Genomic DNA, 20,290 nt, shown 5'->3' with positions numbered 1-20,290 from the left:
TAATATTCTGACATGGATTAACAAGTTGCCCTCCCCCTCCAATACATTGTTGTTGGTCGGTAGTTGGCTTGTAGCTCCAAACAGTTAATAAAGCTGAACCGATGTAGGCGTATTATATTTTAAATAAATAAACTTTAAATAACTTGAACAAACTTCTCTTGGGAACAAAACACTTAATATAACTGTTATAACAATACACTTACCTAAGTAACAGCCATTAAAAAAGTGAAAACATTGGCTTTTGAATTACTAGATCTACTTACAGGGCGGGCAATTCGACTAAACAATTGAGTTCTAGATCTATGTAGTAAGTAGTTCTAATAAGAAAAAAATTGTTGACTGTTCAGCTTCTCTAAGTGTCATTCAAAACAAATATTACAAACCCACAAAAATTCAAGAAATGAGTTGGCACCTATGGAAAATTCCGCCCTGCCGCTCCGCCCTATTTTTATTTCTTTGATAAATTTCCAAAATAACTTTTTATGCACGAATATCATTTTTTTTTTAAAAGTTATTAAAGGATACTGGAATAATTAGAACTAATATAAAATATTTAAATACTGAAGTATTTTTTATTAAAACAAAATTTCAAAAATAAAAAAGACTAATGATTTGGCCGCCCCTTAACTTTAGCAGTCTGCCTGCAATGCACACATTGCACAATAGGTAGCGGCGGCCCAGGTCGGCTACGTCCAATCGACTTGACACTGGATATGTTTGTTTCCTTTTTATTGCCTTTCATCTATAATCCAGTAATAAAATGTAGTATTCTATATCGATGTTTATATTCTGCAAGAAATTCAAATGCGTGTGGATGGTTCCGCACTATTTTTTTTTGTCATAAATGTACTTATTTTTTTTAAATTATTGTTTAACATCTTGCTTGCTGACCACCGAGAAGATGGCCGTGGGAACTGCTGGTGCATTTATTGAGCGCTCGACTTCCATTACCGATCACAAAAACAAAAGCTTTTTATTGTGTAATGTATATTCTATGTCCTGGATAGCAAGAATTTAAAGAGAAAATATCTTATTGCAAAGCTAATATCAACTCTCTGTCATTTCGTCTGTTTGTAAAAAGTTTGTACACGTTATTTCGCCCACACCCAATCTTAGATCAAGCTGAAATTTTGCAACATTTTTGTCGCCTCATTCTTTCTCGCCTCATTCTTTCTCGCCTCATTCTTTCCCCAACTTTCATTGTTAACTTGGTCAGACAAGTGATAGGATCATAGCGCATCACTGATCCATACTAATTGATACAACTACGCTTAATACAAGCTTTGTTTTTCTTTAAATATTGTTTTCTTGTTTTATTAATTGTTTAATTCATCTTCTTACTTCACAAATGTAGAGCTTATATTCAATCACTCCATCTGTCTGTCTGTCTGGGTGAATTCAGTTCCACTTTTTTTTTCTCCTATTTTTGATTCTCGAATCAAGTTGAAACTTTGCACAATTATTGTGGATGACACCACATAAACCATTCAGAAATTTAACGAACTAATTAATCAATTAGTGCTCATCAATTAATTTTGTTGTATATAGAAAGAGGGGAGATAAAACTTTTGGTGTAGCCTCTATGTATTTTAATGCCATTCAGTTTCCTATCTTGCTTTGATAGTGGAAAGTTTTTCTCTTTACAAATGCACTGTACTCTGAATGATATGAATACGTTTAATACAATATAATTAGCATGCACAAATATTATAAACTGTTGATTCAATGCTATCTGGGTAAAGGCAATACATTTAAAAGCTGTCTTGTTACTGCAACACTAGTGTGTCTTCGTAATAAAAGATGTTTGGTGCCTATTCATATATACCCTATTTTTAGGCTTATTATTCTATTTTTAAATATAAACGTTAATACATTCTATAACAGACATTAATGGAACGAGGTCCACTATATACATATTAAATAGATACAAGGTGTGCTTTTTACTATTCGAACAACTATCCTGCAGTGATATTCTTCCGGAGCCGAATATGGCCGGATTGTGAAAAATGGCAGAATATTCGGACTGAGCCGGAGCTACTATCAGGTGCACCCCTACTATTGTCACATTAAAACTAAAATTATATGGTCACATTACTACGTTATTGGGGCTCGCAACGACCTTCCTTCAGGGAACAGTACCAGGAAAAAAAAAAGAGGCAGAGAAAACGATGGAAAGACAACATAAAGGAATGGACGGGGGAGGAATGGAAAAGGACTGTCGACTAATCTTGTGTGGTGCCCCGACGGTCCAACAGGGATAGGTGAGGTGAGTGTCACATTTGATATAAAGATTATTCATCTTAGTGTAAACATAAGCTAGCTACGTGCACGCAGCAATATTCTCTAGTTGTCTTTGCGGGTGTCTTTATTTCAACACAACAGCGAGTCAGACGCGATGGAATTGCAATCCCTGATCTCAAGTTTCGTTTCAGCGGAGTGATTTGATTTTTATTTTGCTTCAAATATTTGTAATTTTGTTTCGTTTCAATGAAAAGATTAAGGTTTTCCATTTATTTTATTGTTTTTTGTTTCTTGAAAGATGTCATCATACAGCGGTGATCGTGTTACAATGATTGATGTGTCTTTCTAATCCACGAACATAACTCTCTTGACAATAAAGATTTATGTTTATTCTTGACAATAGCTATTGTTTAGTTCTGGTCAAGTTTCTTTTCGACTGATTCAAGCTATCCAACTAAAAATATGAATGGTGTAATTTATGAATGTTGTTAAATACTTTCCAAAATTAATATGGTTAAAAAAATAATGAATAATAACTAATTACATTTATGTCATTTTTTTTTTTAAAATTTGAACGTTTTAAAATAATATTTCTACTTTTTCTTTGGCTCCAATTGTCTGAGTTTATATAATTATTAATGGCTAGCTATTTGGTGTATCCGGTGTTCAAGGTAAAGGAAGTCTTGATAAGCTGCGGTTTTTTAAATATTTTGTTCGCACTTTTCACTGCAGAATCAAATTTTCTAAGCTCTTATGTTTATTTCTCATTTTTAGCGGCCCCCGATAGAGGAAAAGACGCTATTAGTTTTGTGTGGCCTGTCTGTCCGTCCGTCTCGTTTAGATCTCAGAAACTAGAAGAGAAATTGAAATTCGGACATCATGATATTTTAGATCAATCAAAGTTCTGATGCAACTGCTACTTTTTTCTTTTCTGAAAGCTAAAAATCTAATTTTGAAAATCAATTATGCAAGCAGTTTTTTCAACAGTTTTTTCAACCATTTTTACAACTAATTACTACGTCAAACAAACGTCGGAGGCTTTTTATTAAGGGGCATATTCATATACCATTTTTGTAACACATTTATGCAAATGGTTTTAGATTTTCGATAAAAAATATTATTTTTTAGAATCGTATTGCTAAGTTATGTAAGTTCTGTCATACTAAATACTACATTTATAAAAAAATTTTAATTTTTTTTTAAAGAGAAAAAAAAATTATTTATTATGCAAATAATTTGGATATAATTTAAAACAACAATTAATAAGTAGTTTTTTCATATTATCGTGTGAACTGCAGCGCTCACACATATACTCCTGGAACACAAAACTAAAGGAATTTTTTTTTTACGAAATCTTTTTTTTTTTTTTTTTTTTTACTGAGGCTTTGAATAAGATTGACCCTTTACAAAACAATTAGATCAATTAGATACTCATTATAAGACATCAGTTAGGCCAGGTTCACATCTAACTTCACATTCACTTTCACCTATCCCTTGGTCTGCTGGACCTATGAGGCACCACACAGGATCTGTCAACTTTTTTCTCCATTCTTCTCTGTCATTTGCCTTTAAAAGTATTTTATTATGATATTCTTTCTGAAAATATTGAAACCTTCCTTTTTACCTGCCTGGGTGGACCACTTCTGATAGAATTTAATACCGATGTTCTTCTGAAAATATTGAAACCTGCCCTTTTTCCTGCCTGGGTGGACCACTTCGGGGGCCGATTTTGAGTTTGTCTTTCCACACAAACTGTATTTGTAACCTTGTTTATTTAGTTATTTGGCAACAATGAATTTTAAATTAGCGTCCTTGACATTGTTTCGTGTATCGTGAAAATCCAAAATTTACACCAGTCACTTTCTTTTATTTCAAAGAAATCAAATCCAACTCAAATGACTGCATTAAAAACAAACAAACAAAAAGTCACACAAATTTGAATAACATAGACATGACCTATATATTTGGACCTTTTTGCCCTGTATTTTAAAAATAATTTCATTTTTTTTTTAAATTTGAATGTGAACGAAACTAAACTCTACAATCAATCCAATGATGAGCTCGTAATGAATCACGTGTTTGTAATTGCTGTTTCTCTCATGAAGCAATACAATTTCTCATTGCCTTACATTGCCTCGCATTGCCTCTTGCTAAAACGTCTTGACGCATTGCTGCAAAAAAGACCAAAAAAAGTATTGTTAGAATAGAAGTAGTCGAAACTTTATTATTTCTTCTAACAAAAAAAAAAAACAGCAACTTTGTTTTGATTCTTTACTTAGAGTCATTTGATGAATGTTGACATGCTAGATTTTTTCCAACTAAGAACATGACACACACCTTTATTAAATTACCATCTGAACAAAATAAACTCCACACAACTCCCCCTTTGCAGACACTGCGCCCACCCTTATGAAACCTTAAACCATATCCTCTTTGAATGCCCCTCCCTAATCCACCTTAGGCAGACCCTACTTCCACTACAGCCCAACATAACCAACACCCTGTACGGCAGTGCTGAACAACTGAAGAAAACAGCACACTTTTTTTCCTTGGCACAGTCTGCAAAAGAGCTCACAGCTCAGCAGCAATAAAGCTGGCTAGAAGAAATGTCTTGCACCATTATATAGGCAACACCAGGAAAATAAAGACCTTGACTTGTAGTAGTAGAAAAACCAAGACTAGAATAATAAGATTTGCAGTGACACACAAAGCAAGATTTGTAGCAAAACAAAGACAAAGACCTGCAGTAGAACAAAAATCAAGACTTGCAGTAGAAAAAAAAACCCAAGATTAGTAGCAGAACCAAGACAAAGACCTGCAGTAGAACAAAAGAACACGATTTTGCATTAGAACATAAAGCAAAATTTTGCTGTAGAACAAAAACCAAGACTTGCAGTAGAACAAAAACCAAGACTTGCGGTAGAATAAAAACCAATAGTTGCATTAGAACAAAAAAAAAAAAACTTGCAGAAACAAAAACCAAGGATTGCTATACAATTAAAAACAGGACTTGAAGTTTGTAGTTCAACAAAAACCTTGCCTTCTAGTACAACAAAAAGCAAGAGTAGAAAAAAACCCATTAACTAGCTGAAGGATACCAAGGACAAAAAAAAGTAAGACGCTATTACGTCTTTTTGTCTCTTGTGACATTGAACGTGATCTTCTGAAGGAGTATCTATGGATAGTTCAAAGTGATCTTATGGTGTCATTCCTTGTTCATGATCTGGAATACTTCTATCTGCACATTTGAAAACACATTTATCTACATACTTCTTATAACCGGATGTTTCGAAATACGGTGTACATTCTAGAAGCAATAAAATGTTTCTTTTTTTTTGGGGGGGGGGGGGGAGGGAAGGGATTGCTTTCAGAATGTAATGTAAATCAAAACATTTATGTTCACACAAAACTACCCTTTCAGTTACTTTTAGGAGGAAGTACTATCTAATGATATGTCATCAAAATTTATCTCCCTTGAAAGTCAATCTGAAGTCAGGTGTCAATAGCCTCCTTTTGTGTAAATGTCAGAAGATTATAATCATGGCCCACCCAGCCTTCGTGTCATTCTAACTCATATTTCACTGTATCTACAGTCTCCTAATGGACCCACAGAAATGTCAACAGGTGAATTTGTTTTTCAATCGGCAGTAATTAATTCGTTTCTTTATATAGCACAACTTTTGATAAACCTAAAGCCTTTTTTTGGGTACTTCTTCTGTTATCAAAACATTTCCCTCCAGTGCAAGAGCCTTTAGTCCACCGAATGTTGGCATACTATTCATTTGAAATGTTTTGTCTTTATATTCATTGTGTGTTTTTGTTTTTTCTTGCGTTCAATTTTTATGATTCCTTCCCATTATAAAAACAATTTCTCCGCACTAAATCACTACCAGTCTACAGTCTACTCTTGAATATTACAAGGAGGTAAACTCTATGCCATGATTACAAGACTGTTTATACAAGTTTTGGCCTGGAGATCTATATGCAAACTATATTTTTCTCTTTGGTTGAGCCCTTCTAAATTTCGCGATTGTACTAAATCTACTCGGGAGTCGTTGTGGCTGAGTGGGTTCGAATCCACGTGAAGGCTGGCATTTTTAATGTCTGGATCTTTTGGGCGCATCTAAATCTACCCAGCTCTAATGGTACCTGGGCCACAGAAACAGATGACCTTTACATCGTCTACGCCAAAGATGGAAATGTCTGAAAAAAAATGAATAAATCTAGTCCGTGACATTTTAAGTCTCGAGAGACGATCTTTTCTATTTGCAACTTCTATATATAAACTACAGACGCGAATCCTTGATCACAGGCTAGGCATGTGTAATGTAGCAACGTCAGCATTTTCCCCCTATTTCTGGGTGTACACCATCGGCTCCCCTTCCCCCTATTAGATCAGCATACAATGTATCTTGTGAAAGTCGACCCTGTGGCATTCTGTGTACAGGTCTATGCCAGCCTAGGCGTCTACTGCTGATAGCAGTGCTTGATATCTCCCAGTACGATGTCCTAGGAGGATCTTCAAAATAAGGTGACAAGACAAAATAACCAACGAGGACGTCCTGCAAGTGCCAGTAGCTTGTTATTAATTTCTCAGCTGTTTTTTTTTTAAATTAATTATTGTGCGTGTGCTTGTTCTTATGCATTACTTTAGATTATTTGGTACAGTTTGCCATTGAGACAGCCAAGATCTATAGTCTGATATTCGTTAGACTAAATGGTGAGGAAAAATAAACAACAACCTTTTATTTGGTCGTGAAAAATGTATGCTGTTCCAATTAACGAACTAACTTTTGCTACTTAAAAAATGTAGGCCTACTTCTGGAGATAAAAAGTAGATAATTAACTAGCAAAGCGATCGTACAGCATCAAATAACAAACAAACGTGGAAAAGGTAAATTCACGGAGTAGAGAAATCGAGGCGATAGAATGGGTCTTACCGAGACCAATCGTTCTAAGGGGCCTTAGATTAAAGGAATAAGTAAAATCAGCCATATTGAGGTCTACAAAGGATCGCCAGCTACTTATCCTTACAAACAGTGTCTCTATCTTGAAAGGCTGATCACATTATTCAATGTGTCGGCCATATAGATAATAAATAACTGTATCGTTACCATGGCGAACTTTAAGTGAATTCATAGTCTCGGCTAATCTAGGATTTCGCTCACGATAAAGTGTCTTGATTAATAAAAACGAGCAGACATCTGGAATTTGAAATGATCAAAGCAGACGACATTGACCAGGATCACGTGACCATGGAAGTGCTAGTTAAAAGTGTGTGTGTGTGTGAAAGCGTATATGTGTATGAGTTGGTGTGTATTTCAACTGACGGACTAGAGGAACCATAAATATAGTTTACTGTCGCTCCTCCCCACGCCCCCTCTTCTAATTAATTTTTTAAAAATCTCATTGCTGTTTTATTTTACTGGTTTATATTTAAATTTTAGCCAGATAGCCAAATATTTAAAGCATGGCGCTAACGCTTGCTAAAGATGTTTGCAAAAAACATTCTTACGACATAGATATACTAAATAACTAAGCACTTTTAATGACATATGAACTTTTTTACAACATAGATCTACTTAACACTTTTTGCTTTTGACTACCAGACGAGCACTAGCTTCCACATCATCACGTGGTGGCAATTTACTACCGCAACGATGGGGTAGTGTGGTCGAGACATTGTTGTAAAATAAACTTTATTCAATCATCTTTTAGATCAATGTCTTATCATTCAAACACCATCGAAATGCTGGATTTACTCATTCTATGTATTCTAGAACTTGGAATCACTATAATACTGAAAACACTTTGTAAATTAACAATACAATTTAATTTCTATACATTTACTGAGGACCCTAAGCAGTCAATACTTCTAATTATCTACTCTCCCCCAAACTACGGTGTTACCCTTGCTCGAACCATCTAAGCTATTTTTAGCACGCATGGAAACTTTCTAATGTTTTAATTTTAACTAAATTTTAAACAATTGTCAACTACGCCTTACTGCGCAATTGATCTACGCTCTCCGATATACACCAGTAACAAACGAACAGTTTATTTTTCAAACCTTTACGCATACATTACGTGACGTGACCAACTTCTGCCGATCTTGATACATTGTTGAACTGTGAAACCTAATTACGAACATTTTAGCCATAGGTCTGTTTCGTTTCTACATACTTAAGTTCAGATAATATTCCAAATTTTTTAGTCAATTATTTTTAAGAGATTAGCTGAAGGGGCAGAATCCAAGGGAGGACTGGGTATCAAAATTGGCCCTGGCATTACCAACGCAACCTGGCTCACACATAGAGCGTCATACAGAGTTCGGGAAAGTAATTGTTAAAACAGTCCCTTATCTCAGTAAAGCCTCTTATTGTACCGGTATATTAAATGTAACACGGACCTTACTGCCATCCCAAACGGTCTGTTCAGTAGCATCCCCACCGACTATCTAGGCATATGCTAAATAACCCTCATGGCCGTGATATATTATCTAGAGTCAGGCCTATTCTTAGCATTGCCTACATGAAGTATGCAAAACAAAACAAAAAAAGCCCATTAAAAAATTAGTAGCATTTTCCTTATAAAAACTCATAGCCTAAGTTTTGTACGGACAGAACAAAAGATACCCACAATGTGAGATGCCCTGAAATTCTTAAAATATCCCATTGATTCGGATAAGTCAAGTTTATAAATCACACATAGTCATTGGTTCATGTCTTTTTTTTTTAATTTCCGTCCAAAAAACTGTGCTCTAGATTGAATTAGTCAAGGATAAACTATAAATGTGAATGATTGTTTTCGTGTTTTCTTTCATCTAAATGACTTGTTTATAGGTCGATGAAAATAGAAATTAATTTGAGATTGAAAACTATTAAGTCTAAGGTTACAATGTGATTTATTTTGACTAAATGACTGGGTCAATAGAAGAGAATGTGCAGGCCTATTGATACAACTGTGGAAGACACGACGTTTGAAAGTCGAACATTGAGAGTCTAGACTGGTTAATGATGAACATGCTGTAGAATAGAATAACTTGGACAGGACGAGACGGTGAAAGAATGGAAGGTCACGTGATCTTCAATTTAAACACCCCCACAAAACTCAATGATCTGTATCTGATTACTGTGAAGCAGAAACACAAATACCATCATCGCTGTAGGTCTAGTTCTTCCACAAATATCAACAACTTTGTAGGTCTAGTTCTTCCACAAATATCAACAAAGGTATAGGTCTAGTTCTTCCACAAATATCAACATCTGCGTAGGTCTAGTTCTTCCACAAATATCAACAAAGGTATAGGTCTAGTTCTTCCACAAATATCAACATCTGCGTAGGTCTAGTTCTTCCACAAATCTCAACATCTAATGTAGGTCTAGTTCTTCCACAAATAACAACTGTGTATGTCTAGTTCTTCCACAAATATCAAGAACTGTGTAGGTCTAGTTCTTCCACAAATATCAACAACTGTGTAGGTCTAGTTCTTACATAAAGAAAGAAAGAAAAAGGGAAAACAGAAACGAGAGAAATGCAAGAGAAATAGACAAAGGTAAGGCAGCAGTCATGACAAGTTGGCTGTCAGTCTTGATGTGGGTGGCAAGAACAGGGTTACACAAAACTTGTGTTGTTCCAACAAAACAACATAAAGATCTATGGGGCACGACATGGCCTAAACTGTGCCGATGTGCCGAAAACCCAAAATATCAAATATAGATCTAGGTGAGATGAATAGAAAGCAAAGAGTTTTATGTAGATCTATGTCGTTAAAAGTTTAAAGTACATCTATGTCGTTAAAAGTTTAAAGTACATCTATGTCGTTAAAAGTTTAGAGTAGATCTATGCTATTAAATGTTTTAAGTAGGTATGTGTCGATAAAACTTCTAAATAAATCTATCTCGTTAAAAGTTTAAAGAAGATTTATGCCCTTAAAAGTTGTAAGTAAATCTATGTCGTTAAAATTTTTAAGTAGATCAATGACGTTAAAAGTTTTAAGCAAATCTGTGCTTTTAAAAGTTCCTTAGTAGATCTATGTTGTTAAAAGTTCAAATTTGTCCTAGATCTATGTCGTAAATGTTCTAAATACACCCACATGAACTAGAATTATTCTATTAATACTCTAGGAAAAAAAGAAAAGAAAAGGACTCTTTCTTTTTTGCAAAGCTTATATCAACACACTCTGTCTGGTAAAAATTGTGTCCACTTTATTTCTCCGACACCCGATCTTTTGCACAATTATTTCTTTTACCTGACAAAACAAGATTAAAAAAAAATAACTATTGGTAATTAATTATTTTGTTTGGTATCTCAAACAAGGGAAAGAAAGTGCACTTGACTGAGGAGGCGTGATCCATGAGTTCGAATTCAGGTCGTTCCCCTTTTTTATGTAAATGCTTTAAAACCGATAACGATAAAATTCATCCAGATCCAGATAACTTTTTTTTCTTCCGCCAACCCCCACCCCATTATCCCCAACTGGTCCAAGTAAGTGATAGGATCATATCGTTGTGACAATGCTAAAATGAATATCCAAAATAATGTATACAATTACACTAAGTATAGGCTTTTTTTTTAAGTATTGTGTTTTCTTGTTTACTTGAATGGAATTGATATTGTTGCTGACATTAAGACATTCTCACATTTGTTGTTTCTTTAAATTAGTATTGAAAGTATTTTAGAATATCTGACCAGGGAGCGCATGTCTGATTTTTAGTGTCGAGGGTTATGCCTTTGTCTCTCCATATTGTTTACAATTGTGCTGCTGCCAACTGTGCAACTCTGGCCAGTTGTTCAGGTTTAATTCCTTCATCTGAGACCATAGCTTCGAGGTATTTAACACTTGGCTCGCAAAGACCTTCCTTCAAGGAATAGTACCAGGAAAAAGAAGAAGAGGCAGAGAGAGAAAGCGATGGGAAGACAAAATAAAAGAATGGACGGGCCTGCCATCGAAAGAGGTTCTATCCAAGGCAAAAAAAAAAAAAAAAAAAAAAACAGGGAGGAATGGAGAAAGACGGCCAACATATCTTGTGTGGTAAGGACCTTTCAGATTTAAAAAAAAACAACCTGTGAACCCAGATGCACTGAGAGATATACATTGATTGAATTTCATTTAAAGCGGCTAGATGTATGTTTACTTTTCATCAAATAGATGGACCACGTGTAAGCCTAGACCAGCGTCTCTCAAACTTTTAGTAAGACTGCCCCCGCCCTAAAACAAAATAATAATCAAAATAAATGGAGTGGTAGGTAATATATTGCTTTTACAGTGCAATTAATAATACAACGACCAAATTCCGAAATCGGCTGATTCGGAAAGTGTCCGGCCGAAGCAGAAACTGTCCTAAAGCGCTAGAGCTGCTAATGATAATTTCTCTTTTTTTTTTAGAGGTGTTGGGGGAAGGGCATTAGCCGGCCATTTTGAGAGATGTTTTGTGCAAAACACACACAGATTGGAACAAAAGTGTTGAATTCTCTTTATAACCTTTTCAAATAGTATAGCGTTGTAGGATAAATATCATTTTGGAATACTACAGCTTGAACCTTGAGAGAGTTATGTCCTCCTGATCCTAATTTGCTGAAACATAATTCTCGTTTATGACAAGAACTCTTCAAGGGTCACCGTTAGGTCACCGCTATGGTGTTATTTCTATTTTTTTCTGAGATGGAATTTCGCAATTTAATTTTCAGTGTCTTGCATCTTAGGTATACAAACTGACATGCTAGTCAGAAGGTTAGTAATAAGCGCTTTGTCAGATGAACCTGGTAATTTAGTCTAAACCTTTTATTCTTTGTCATGGCTAGCACTGAGATCAGCCAAGCTGATTAGAAGCTAGATATTTCTTAGCATTCACCAGTTTTGTTAGACAAGCCTTACATAAGTGGCACTATGAAGTCACTTTTGAGTTTTGTACTTTTTCAAGTTGTTCGACCTTCGAGCCCTCGTCTCAAAGGGGCAGCATGCACTATGTCTATTAGTTTTCTGTGCGTACAAAATAACGCTTTGGTAACTGCACAGTAAGTTTATTTCAAAAAATTTGATTGTACATTATTTCTTTATTTTTCCTAATTTTGTTTAGCAGTAGACTACACTAAAATCTGCAACTCCTTTACATCCTCATACTAAAACAGACTAAATTTAATTTCTTCTCTTATTTAAAACAAAATACTTTTATATAGCCCATTTAGAAGTAACGTCTGTAATAAAAAAAAGACAAGATAATGCTTGGAGCGCTATGGTCCAATCTCTTATTAGGCATTTTAGACTATTTATACCTTATAGCCACACAGTTTCCCCCTCCAATACGTGTGTGTATAAAGATCATTTTTGAATGTTATGTTATTATATCACAACACTGGCGGATCCAGGGGGGGGGGGCGGTAGGGGCGATCTCCCCCCCCCCTCGAATTTGTATACGACTTTATTACTTATGTTAATAATATATACTAATTATTTATATTTCAACCTATTTTTAGATTTTTTCTCCCCCCCCCCTTGGTAGTATTTTGACCGATTTGGTAGGGTCGGGAGGGGGCGATGGCATCAATTCGTCCCCCACCCCCACCATAAACTTTCGAGTGGGGGGGGGTCCTATATATTCGTAGAAATCACATATTGCTAACAGAATCAATTAAATATCTATATGATTAAAACTTGTTATTGGTATTTTAACCGGTCTTTATATTATGTCGTTCACCTGTTGGCCGATTGGAAGGGGAGGAGAGAATACCTCTACTGCCCTTCCCATCTAAACCCTTTGTGTGTGGGGGGGGGGCGGTTTTACTTTTATGGAGAAATCATAGTATGTGAACCAAATTAGTCGAATATCTATATAATATAAACAGGTGGAAGTGCGATACATGCAATCACCTTCCCCCCATCGGACAAACCAATACTTTTTCTTTTTGTATTATAGTAAGAAATTACCAAATTTAAAAAATCTGTCACTAATATAATTTATATATGCTATAAAGTAAATTCTTATATCGAGTCGCCCAACCCCTATTCTTTAATGCAAAATGCATTTATTAGCAGAAATTATAAAAAGGAGCGAGGATTAATCGTTTTCATTTTACCGCCATTCCCCTTTCCAGAGAGAGTTTGTGTAATTTCACATGAATTTATCATAACTATTTTAAGAAAGACTTTGCTTTGGAAAAGTTATAATTCAAACAAAATTTTTCAATATAACAGTCACGGTTGAGATGAGTTCAAAAGCCAGATAATCTTTTCCTAGTCGACTTTTTCCAACCTTGACTCTATCTCATATTTTTCTAGTTAGATAAATTTAGGACAATAACTCACAATTTATGATTGAACTTTATTGAATATTATTAATCAAATATTTTTTTATTTTTTTTTTCGGCGGCGATCCTTAAAGCCTTAATCTAAATATCTTGTCAAAGAACAAATCGGTTGTATTTGCAATGTATTAAAGGACTATAAATTCATATTAGAATATTTTTCCACATTATTCAAAAGGTCCTTTATAATAGAATGAATAATGAGCTGTAGGTCAGGAGAATGCGTTACTGCAGTGAAGAATGCCAGAAAACGCTTTTAGCGTCGAGGCTTCGCCCCGAACCTCACTGATGAATAATAAGCTGTAGATGTCAGGAGAATGCGTTTATGCATTGAAGAATGCAAGACAACGCTTTTGTAGTCGGGGCTTCGCCCCGAACCCCACTAATAAGTAATGAGCTGTAGATGTCAGGAGAATGCGTTTGAGCCATGAAAAATGCAAGAAAACGCTTTTTGCGTCGGGGCTTCACCCCGAACCGTACTGATAAATAATGAGCTGTAGATGTCAGGAGAATGCGTTTCTGCAGTGAAAAATGCAAGAAAACGCATATGGGTGTCGGGGCTTCGCCCCGAACCCCACTGAGGAAGCTTAAAGCCCTCTCCCAGGCCCCAAGTTTGCAAGAGAAGGCCTCAACATGACTCTTTATTGTTCTGTTTTTTTTTTTTCGCCGAACATTGAGAAACAGTTTTATTTTATTCTCATATATCGAATATATATATATATATATATATATATATATATATATATATATATATATATATATATATATATACATATATATATATATATATATATATATATATATATATATATATATGCTGTACGTAAGTTTATGCATAGGGTTAGGGTTTACTGGGCGTTAGGGTTAGGGTTTGGAAAAAAATCGTCACCCCCCTCTCCAAAGTTCTGGATCCGCCAGTGTATCACAATGATACCAACATAAGCTATCCCAACACGACCAACGTCTAATGTTTCACTTTGGAACCGGACACAACAGAATGAGACAACATATGTTCCAGAAACTAAAAATTTGGGCTAGCGAAATTAGCACTTGTGGAGTGTCATCAGAGAATGCCGACCATGTCTTCAAAACTGCATTCTCCATCAAGAGGCCTGACCAAGACACTCAGATAGAAGAAAATCTGTATGGAGTGCTACCTGATCTGGAAACCACTGCTCACTTTATCTCAGATATTGGTGTAGTCATCTGAACCCTCCAACATAATAATGAGAACAAAGTAGAAGACTGTATAAAAGTGAGCACTTGTGTGTGTGTGTTTGTTACTCTGTAATTTGAAGCACGTTTTGAATCACGTTAAAAGACTTGGTTGAAAAAATTTAAAGTGAAGTCCATACTCTTGGTTGAAAAAGTTTAAAGTGAAGTCCAAACTCTTGGTTGAAAAAGTTTAAAGTGAAGTCAATACTCTTGGTTGAAAAAGTTTAAAGTGAAGTCAATACTCTTGGTTGAAAAAGTTTAAACTGAAGTCGAAATTCTTGGCTGATGAAGTTTATTAGTATCACTGACAAAACAAAAACAAAACAACAACAACAAAACAACAAGGTTACAAAGACAGTTTGTGTGGAAACACAAACTCAAAATCGGCCCCTGAAGTGGTCCACCCAGGCAGGCTTCAATATTTTTAGAAAGAACATCCGAATGAAATTATATCAAAGACACATGAGAGATAAGAATGGAGAAAGAAGGTTGACAGATCTTGTGTAGTGCCCCAACGGTCCAGCAGATCAAAGGATAGGTGCAAGTGAATGCAAAGTTAGATGTGAACCTGGCCTAACTAATTCCCCTTTCAGACCTTGTGGTCTATAGGGCAGATGATGTAAAGTGCATCTGTTTTTGTGGCCTATGGTTAACGAGGGTGTCATGTAGCCAGCACAACGACCAACCGCCTTTACGTTTCCCTAACTAATGTCAGGTACCCGTTAGAGCTGGGTGGACTCAGAGGCGCCCAAGGATTCCGAAGTTGAAAATCCCAGTCTTCATCAGGATTCGAAAAATTAGATTTTTCGCTTTCAGAAAAAAAAGTAGCCGTTGCATCAGAACTTTGAATGGTCTAAAATATTGTGATGTCGGATTTTCACTATCTTTTCTAGTTTACGAGATCTAAATGGGACGGACGGACAGACGGACAGACATTTCACACAAAAGTAATAGAGTCTTTTCCCCTTTCGGGGGCCGCTAAAAACAATATAAAAAAAAACATTGGAAATCATCCCACACATAAACACACAGAAACGCACACCTTCAAACACACACACAGGCTGGAACATTTCTGAACTAATAATAAAACATTATGTAAGACTTGCATTTATTTAACTAGGTAAGAGGCTGGAGCCGGAAGTAGTTTTCAACTCTGACGGAAAAAGACAACCACAAACAATAGACAAGACATTCTAGAATGCAAAAAACCTGTTTCAAACAAGTAGGCGGCCTCTGTTGGTGTAACATTTCGTTACAGAAATCCACATCCTTATAGCACTCACATAGTGACCCCGAAGGAACTCAAAGGAGAATCTTGTCGTTGACAGAATTTGTAAGAGAAAAGAATGGATATTTGTCAACTTCTTTTGTCATCTCGTTAGAGTTGTGAATAAACAAGATCCCATACAAGTTGTGATGTGATAGTTTACATGGAGCTCAAGTATGTCACCCACACGACGTAGAAACCGAAAAGACTTCATACAAATTCCATACAACATTTGCAACACTCCACGACAACTTTCATTTATCAAATTCATGTTACAAAATCTGACATAACTTTCATGTGTCATGTAAAATTAATATTTTAGTTGGCAGAAGTGACCTTTAAGTAAACTTCATTGTTAATTTTGTTTATTAGTATAAAAATTCTCTCAATCTCCCCATTTTCATTGTTTTTAAAATGTTGTTCCTTCAGGACCGTTACATCCTCTTCGCACGCATTTCTACATATCGCTTTGTTGCCTATTCCTATCTTATCGTATTTTATTTCTGAATCATGAGACGTGAGATACAAAATGAATGTGAACTGAATTCTACCAATCAAAATAAAAACAAACAGCTGACTTCTGTGATCATTATGATAATCCTGGATGAGAGAGATCAAATAACATGTATTTCAAAACAGTGGTGTAGTTCAAAGTTCAGTTGAAAGGAAAAGACTTGAATGTAGAGAAGAGAATGGCCGGTTATTGAAACTTCTCAAAGTAGACTAGACAGGCCCCTAATTTTGTTTTAAACTTGTTTGTCACAACGAATAAGACATTTGAGATAACTTGAAATAACAAAATGGATATCTACTTGAAATGAGTAGTTAAAATAACAACTTGAAATGAGTAGTTAAAATAACAACTTGAAATGGTAGTTAAAATAACAACTTGAAATGGATAGGTAAAATAGCAACTAGAAATATAAAAAGACAACTTGAAATTACAACAACTTGAAATAACAACGGGAAATTAAAAAAAAATAATTAAGTACACCTTTCAGACCTTGCGATCAATAGGGCAGATGATGTAAGGGTTATTTGTTTCTGCGGCCCACGGTTAACGAAGGTGTCATTGGGCCAGCACTATTGTCAGAGGCGCCCAAAGATCCCGAAATTTAAAATCCCAGTCTTCACTAGGAATCGAACACAGGACCCCGGTTCGGAAGTCAAGCGCTTTACCCCCCAGCCACTGCGAATCCCCAACAACGTGAAATAACAACGGAAAATAAAACCTTTAGATAAAAAAGCGAAATAAGTACTAATTAGTAATTGATATAACTACAGGAAAAAACAAAGGGAAATAGAAATTTTTTACATTTGTTTTGTGCTTAAACCTCGACCTCACCTCCACTTATCCTCTAGTCCCATGAAAGCCTTTGTGAGGTTGCCTCTTCCATTTTTCAGCATCTGTAAAAACAAAATGAAGTGAATTTTATTTTAAATAGGACAATCACAAAACATGGTCTCTTACAGGATTACAAACATAATAGCATGGGACTGTCCAAATCTTACGGTTGAATCAAGGATTTGCCTTTTACGCAATTCGAAAATCCTTTCGCTAAACCTTCAAATATTTTCATACGGTTTTCGTTGACCGCGCAAGTACACCGATGGCTGCCATCAGTAATGCAGTAATTGACGAACGCTCCTGTAACCACCCCCCACCGTTCTGCGGTAATATTCTTCAATTCTTTTTCTTCCTAGCTAAAATTATATAGACTTTTGTGTATTTACATATAGACACACACATATATACATATAGTGCTTTTTTTGGTAAAAAAAATAGGTGCCGGCACTCAGTTAAGGATCGCCTAACTTGTAACTACAAATAAATTAATAATAAACATTAAAATACAAGAAAAGTAATACTTTTTTTCCCACACTAAAAAAGGTACCGATACGTAGTACCGGTGCCTACCGTCACAAAAAAGCACTCTCTATATATATATGGATTTAGTCCCTTATTACGTTTCGACACGTTTTTTTTTTCTCCCACTTACCATTCTCGGAACAAGTTGAAATTTTGCATAATTATTCCTATACACGTATCAGTCCTAAAATTAACCAATTATTTAATCGTTTAGTAGTACTAATTAATTGAATTTGTTTTATATAGTAGAAAGGGAGATAAAACCCGTACTTTTTAGATAAATGGCACTACTTAGCGGTTCATTCCCTTGTATACTTTTGCTTTTAAAAAAAGAATTCTTTTTACTATTTAGGAAAGACATATTCAGAATATTTTTCGAATAACGAAACCAAACCAAACAAAAGGATACATTTTTAAAAATATAATTAATTAGATCATTGTGAACAAGAAATAATGTAATAGATAGAATTGAGCATTAAACACGAGAGCACTCGTCCTTGACATTTCTTCTTCGCTCCGTTTTGTTTGTTTGTTCAAATTTCAGTTGTTGACTGTGTATTAGAATCGCTTCGTTACATCACATAGCAGAAAGATAGCAGTACGACAGAAGGTACGCTAAACATAAGAGGGGTTCCAAGCGAGAATGGATTAGCAAGCAAAATATTTGTTTTAAATCCCTTTAAAAAAACAAAACAAGTTTATCTGAAGGGTGAAGAAATCTGCTATTAAAACTATATCTTCCAATAATATACAAGCTATTTTCTTTATTCGATATCAAACTAAATAAGTAATTACCAATAATTAATTGACTTATTGAGTATTTTCCTTGTTGATTCATGTTTTGTTAGGTATAATAAATAACTGTTTAAAGTATTAACTTGATAGGAGAATGCGTGAGGGAGAAATAGCGTTAACAATTATTTAAGGGGACTTTCAAATTTAGCCATATTTGTGAATACTGAAGTATTAGTTTCCTTTGATGCTATTAAACCAAATAATGCATTACCAGTAATTATTGGTCTAATTGATTACTTTTTTTAGTGATTCATGTCTTGTCTGTGTTAAAGAATATTTGTGCGAAGTTTCATCTTGATCCAAGAATGGGTATGAAAGAAATAACGTGTGAAAAATCTTTTACCAGACAAACTGACAGACAAACTGACAGTGAGTTGATATAACATTTGTCAAAATAAGAGAAGTTGGGTTCCTAAGAAATTAAAAAAATGTGTTCTCTTGATCAAGACATTGACGTGATTACGTCTTAGTCTGAAGCCTTCAACTCCTCCTCTCTAAGAAACTCCACATCAGACGCCAGACGTGATCAAGCTACTAATCCAACTGGACACCATCGTTGTTTTGTCCTAATGGTCACCAAGAGTCGTTAGTGTCCGTATTACGGTGTGCATGGCTGGACAGGATAGAGATGACTCTATGGTCCGAACAATGCAAAGTCATTTCTCTTCATAATATCACCACAGAAGCGCCAAATAGGTGGTCATCCAGTGGTCAGCCTTGACTGGAACAGTGTTAACGAGAATGCGAACGATATTGCCAACATGTTCTCACTGGACACTAGGGTCTACTTGTTGATGGCAGTGTTTAATTACACAGTCTCTGAACTAGTTTCGCCGTGTTCTCTAACCCTGCATTAGGAATTAAGCTTTTTTTTTAAAGCTTATATCAACTCACTCTGTCTGTTTGGTAAAAAGCTTACATCAACTCACTCTGTCTGTCTGGTAAAAAGCTTACATCAACTCACTCTGTCTGTCTGTCTGTCTGGTCAAAAGGTTTTCCACGTTATTTCTCCCAAACCCACTCTCCGATCAAATTAAAACCTTGTACAATTATTCATTGGCATAGATAATACATGAATCAGTTTTTAAAAAAATTCCCTAATTAGGGAATTACCAATTACAAGTAATTAATTATTTGGTTTCATACAAACAAAGGGAGATAAATCCTCCAGAACAAACAGATATCGATAAATATTTAAGGTTTTGTACTCTTAGATAATTGTATGCAGAACACGTTATTTCTTCCCATTCCCTATCAAGTTGAAACTTGAAACAATTATTAATTGTATCCAACAAAACAATTTAAAAAATTAAACAATTAGTCAATTAATTATTGGTAATTAATTGTTTTGTTTGATATCGAATAAGGGAAAAAGCTTCTACATTAAAGAGAGATATTGTTATAAGTGCAAAGCTCTCCTATCTAGATACGCTATGTTTTTGTTTTTTTTAAAGGATTTTTTTATATTTTGCTGTTGTTTTTTTAAAATATATTTGGCTTATTTTTTTTTTCTTAAAAAAATGTATAATGAAGATGAAAAGGAAACTGCTTGGGACTAACATCCTTAGACTAACAGTCTTTAGACTAACTGTCCTTAG

At 35.1% G+C, this 20,290-nt stretch overlaps 1 protein-coding gene across 3 annotated transcripts in view; it reads right to left on the bottom strand.

Moving 5' to 3' along the window:
- Window positions 1-4,182: 4,182 nt before the first annotated feature.
- LOC106054835 (uncharacterized) overlaps window positions 4,183-20,290 on the bottom strand; it is an 83,402-nt gene continuing 67,294 nt past the window's right edge. For 2 of the 3 annotated variants that reach the window (XM_056004521.1, XM_056004519.1), the window contains exons 4-5: window positions 17,373-17,434; window positions 4,183-4,412 (exon numbers count right to left, since the gene is read on the bottom strand). In XM_056004521.1, coding sequence (XP_055860496.1) covers window positions 17,379-17,434 — 56 coding nt within the window. In that variant the 3' untranslated portion in view covers window positions 4,183-4,412; window positions 17,373-17,378. Of the gene's footprint in view, window positions 4,413-17,342; window positions 17,435-20,290 lie in introns of all 3 variants that reach the window. The other variant, XM_056004520.1, reaches the window with a different exon arrangement.

This window comes from Biomphalaria glabrata, chromosome 11 (genome assembly GCF_947242115.1).
Source record: "Biomphalaria glabrata chromosome 11, xgBioGlab47.1, whole genome shotgun sequence".
In the NCBI taxonomy this organism is placed as follows: domain Eukaryota; kingdom Metazoa; phylum Mollusca; class Gastropoda; family Planorbidae; genus Biomphalaria; species Biomphalaria glabrata.
Note: the sequence above shows the minus strand (reverse complement) of the source record. Positions and strands in the feature narration are given on the sequence as shown.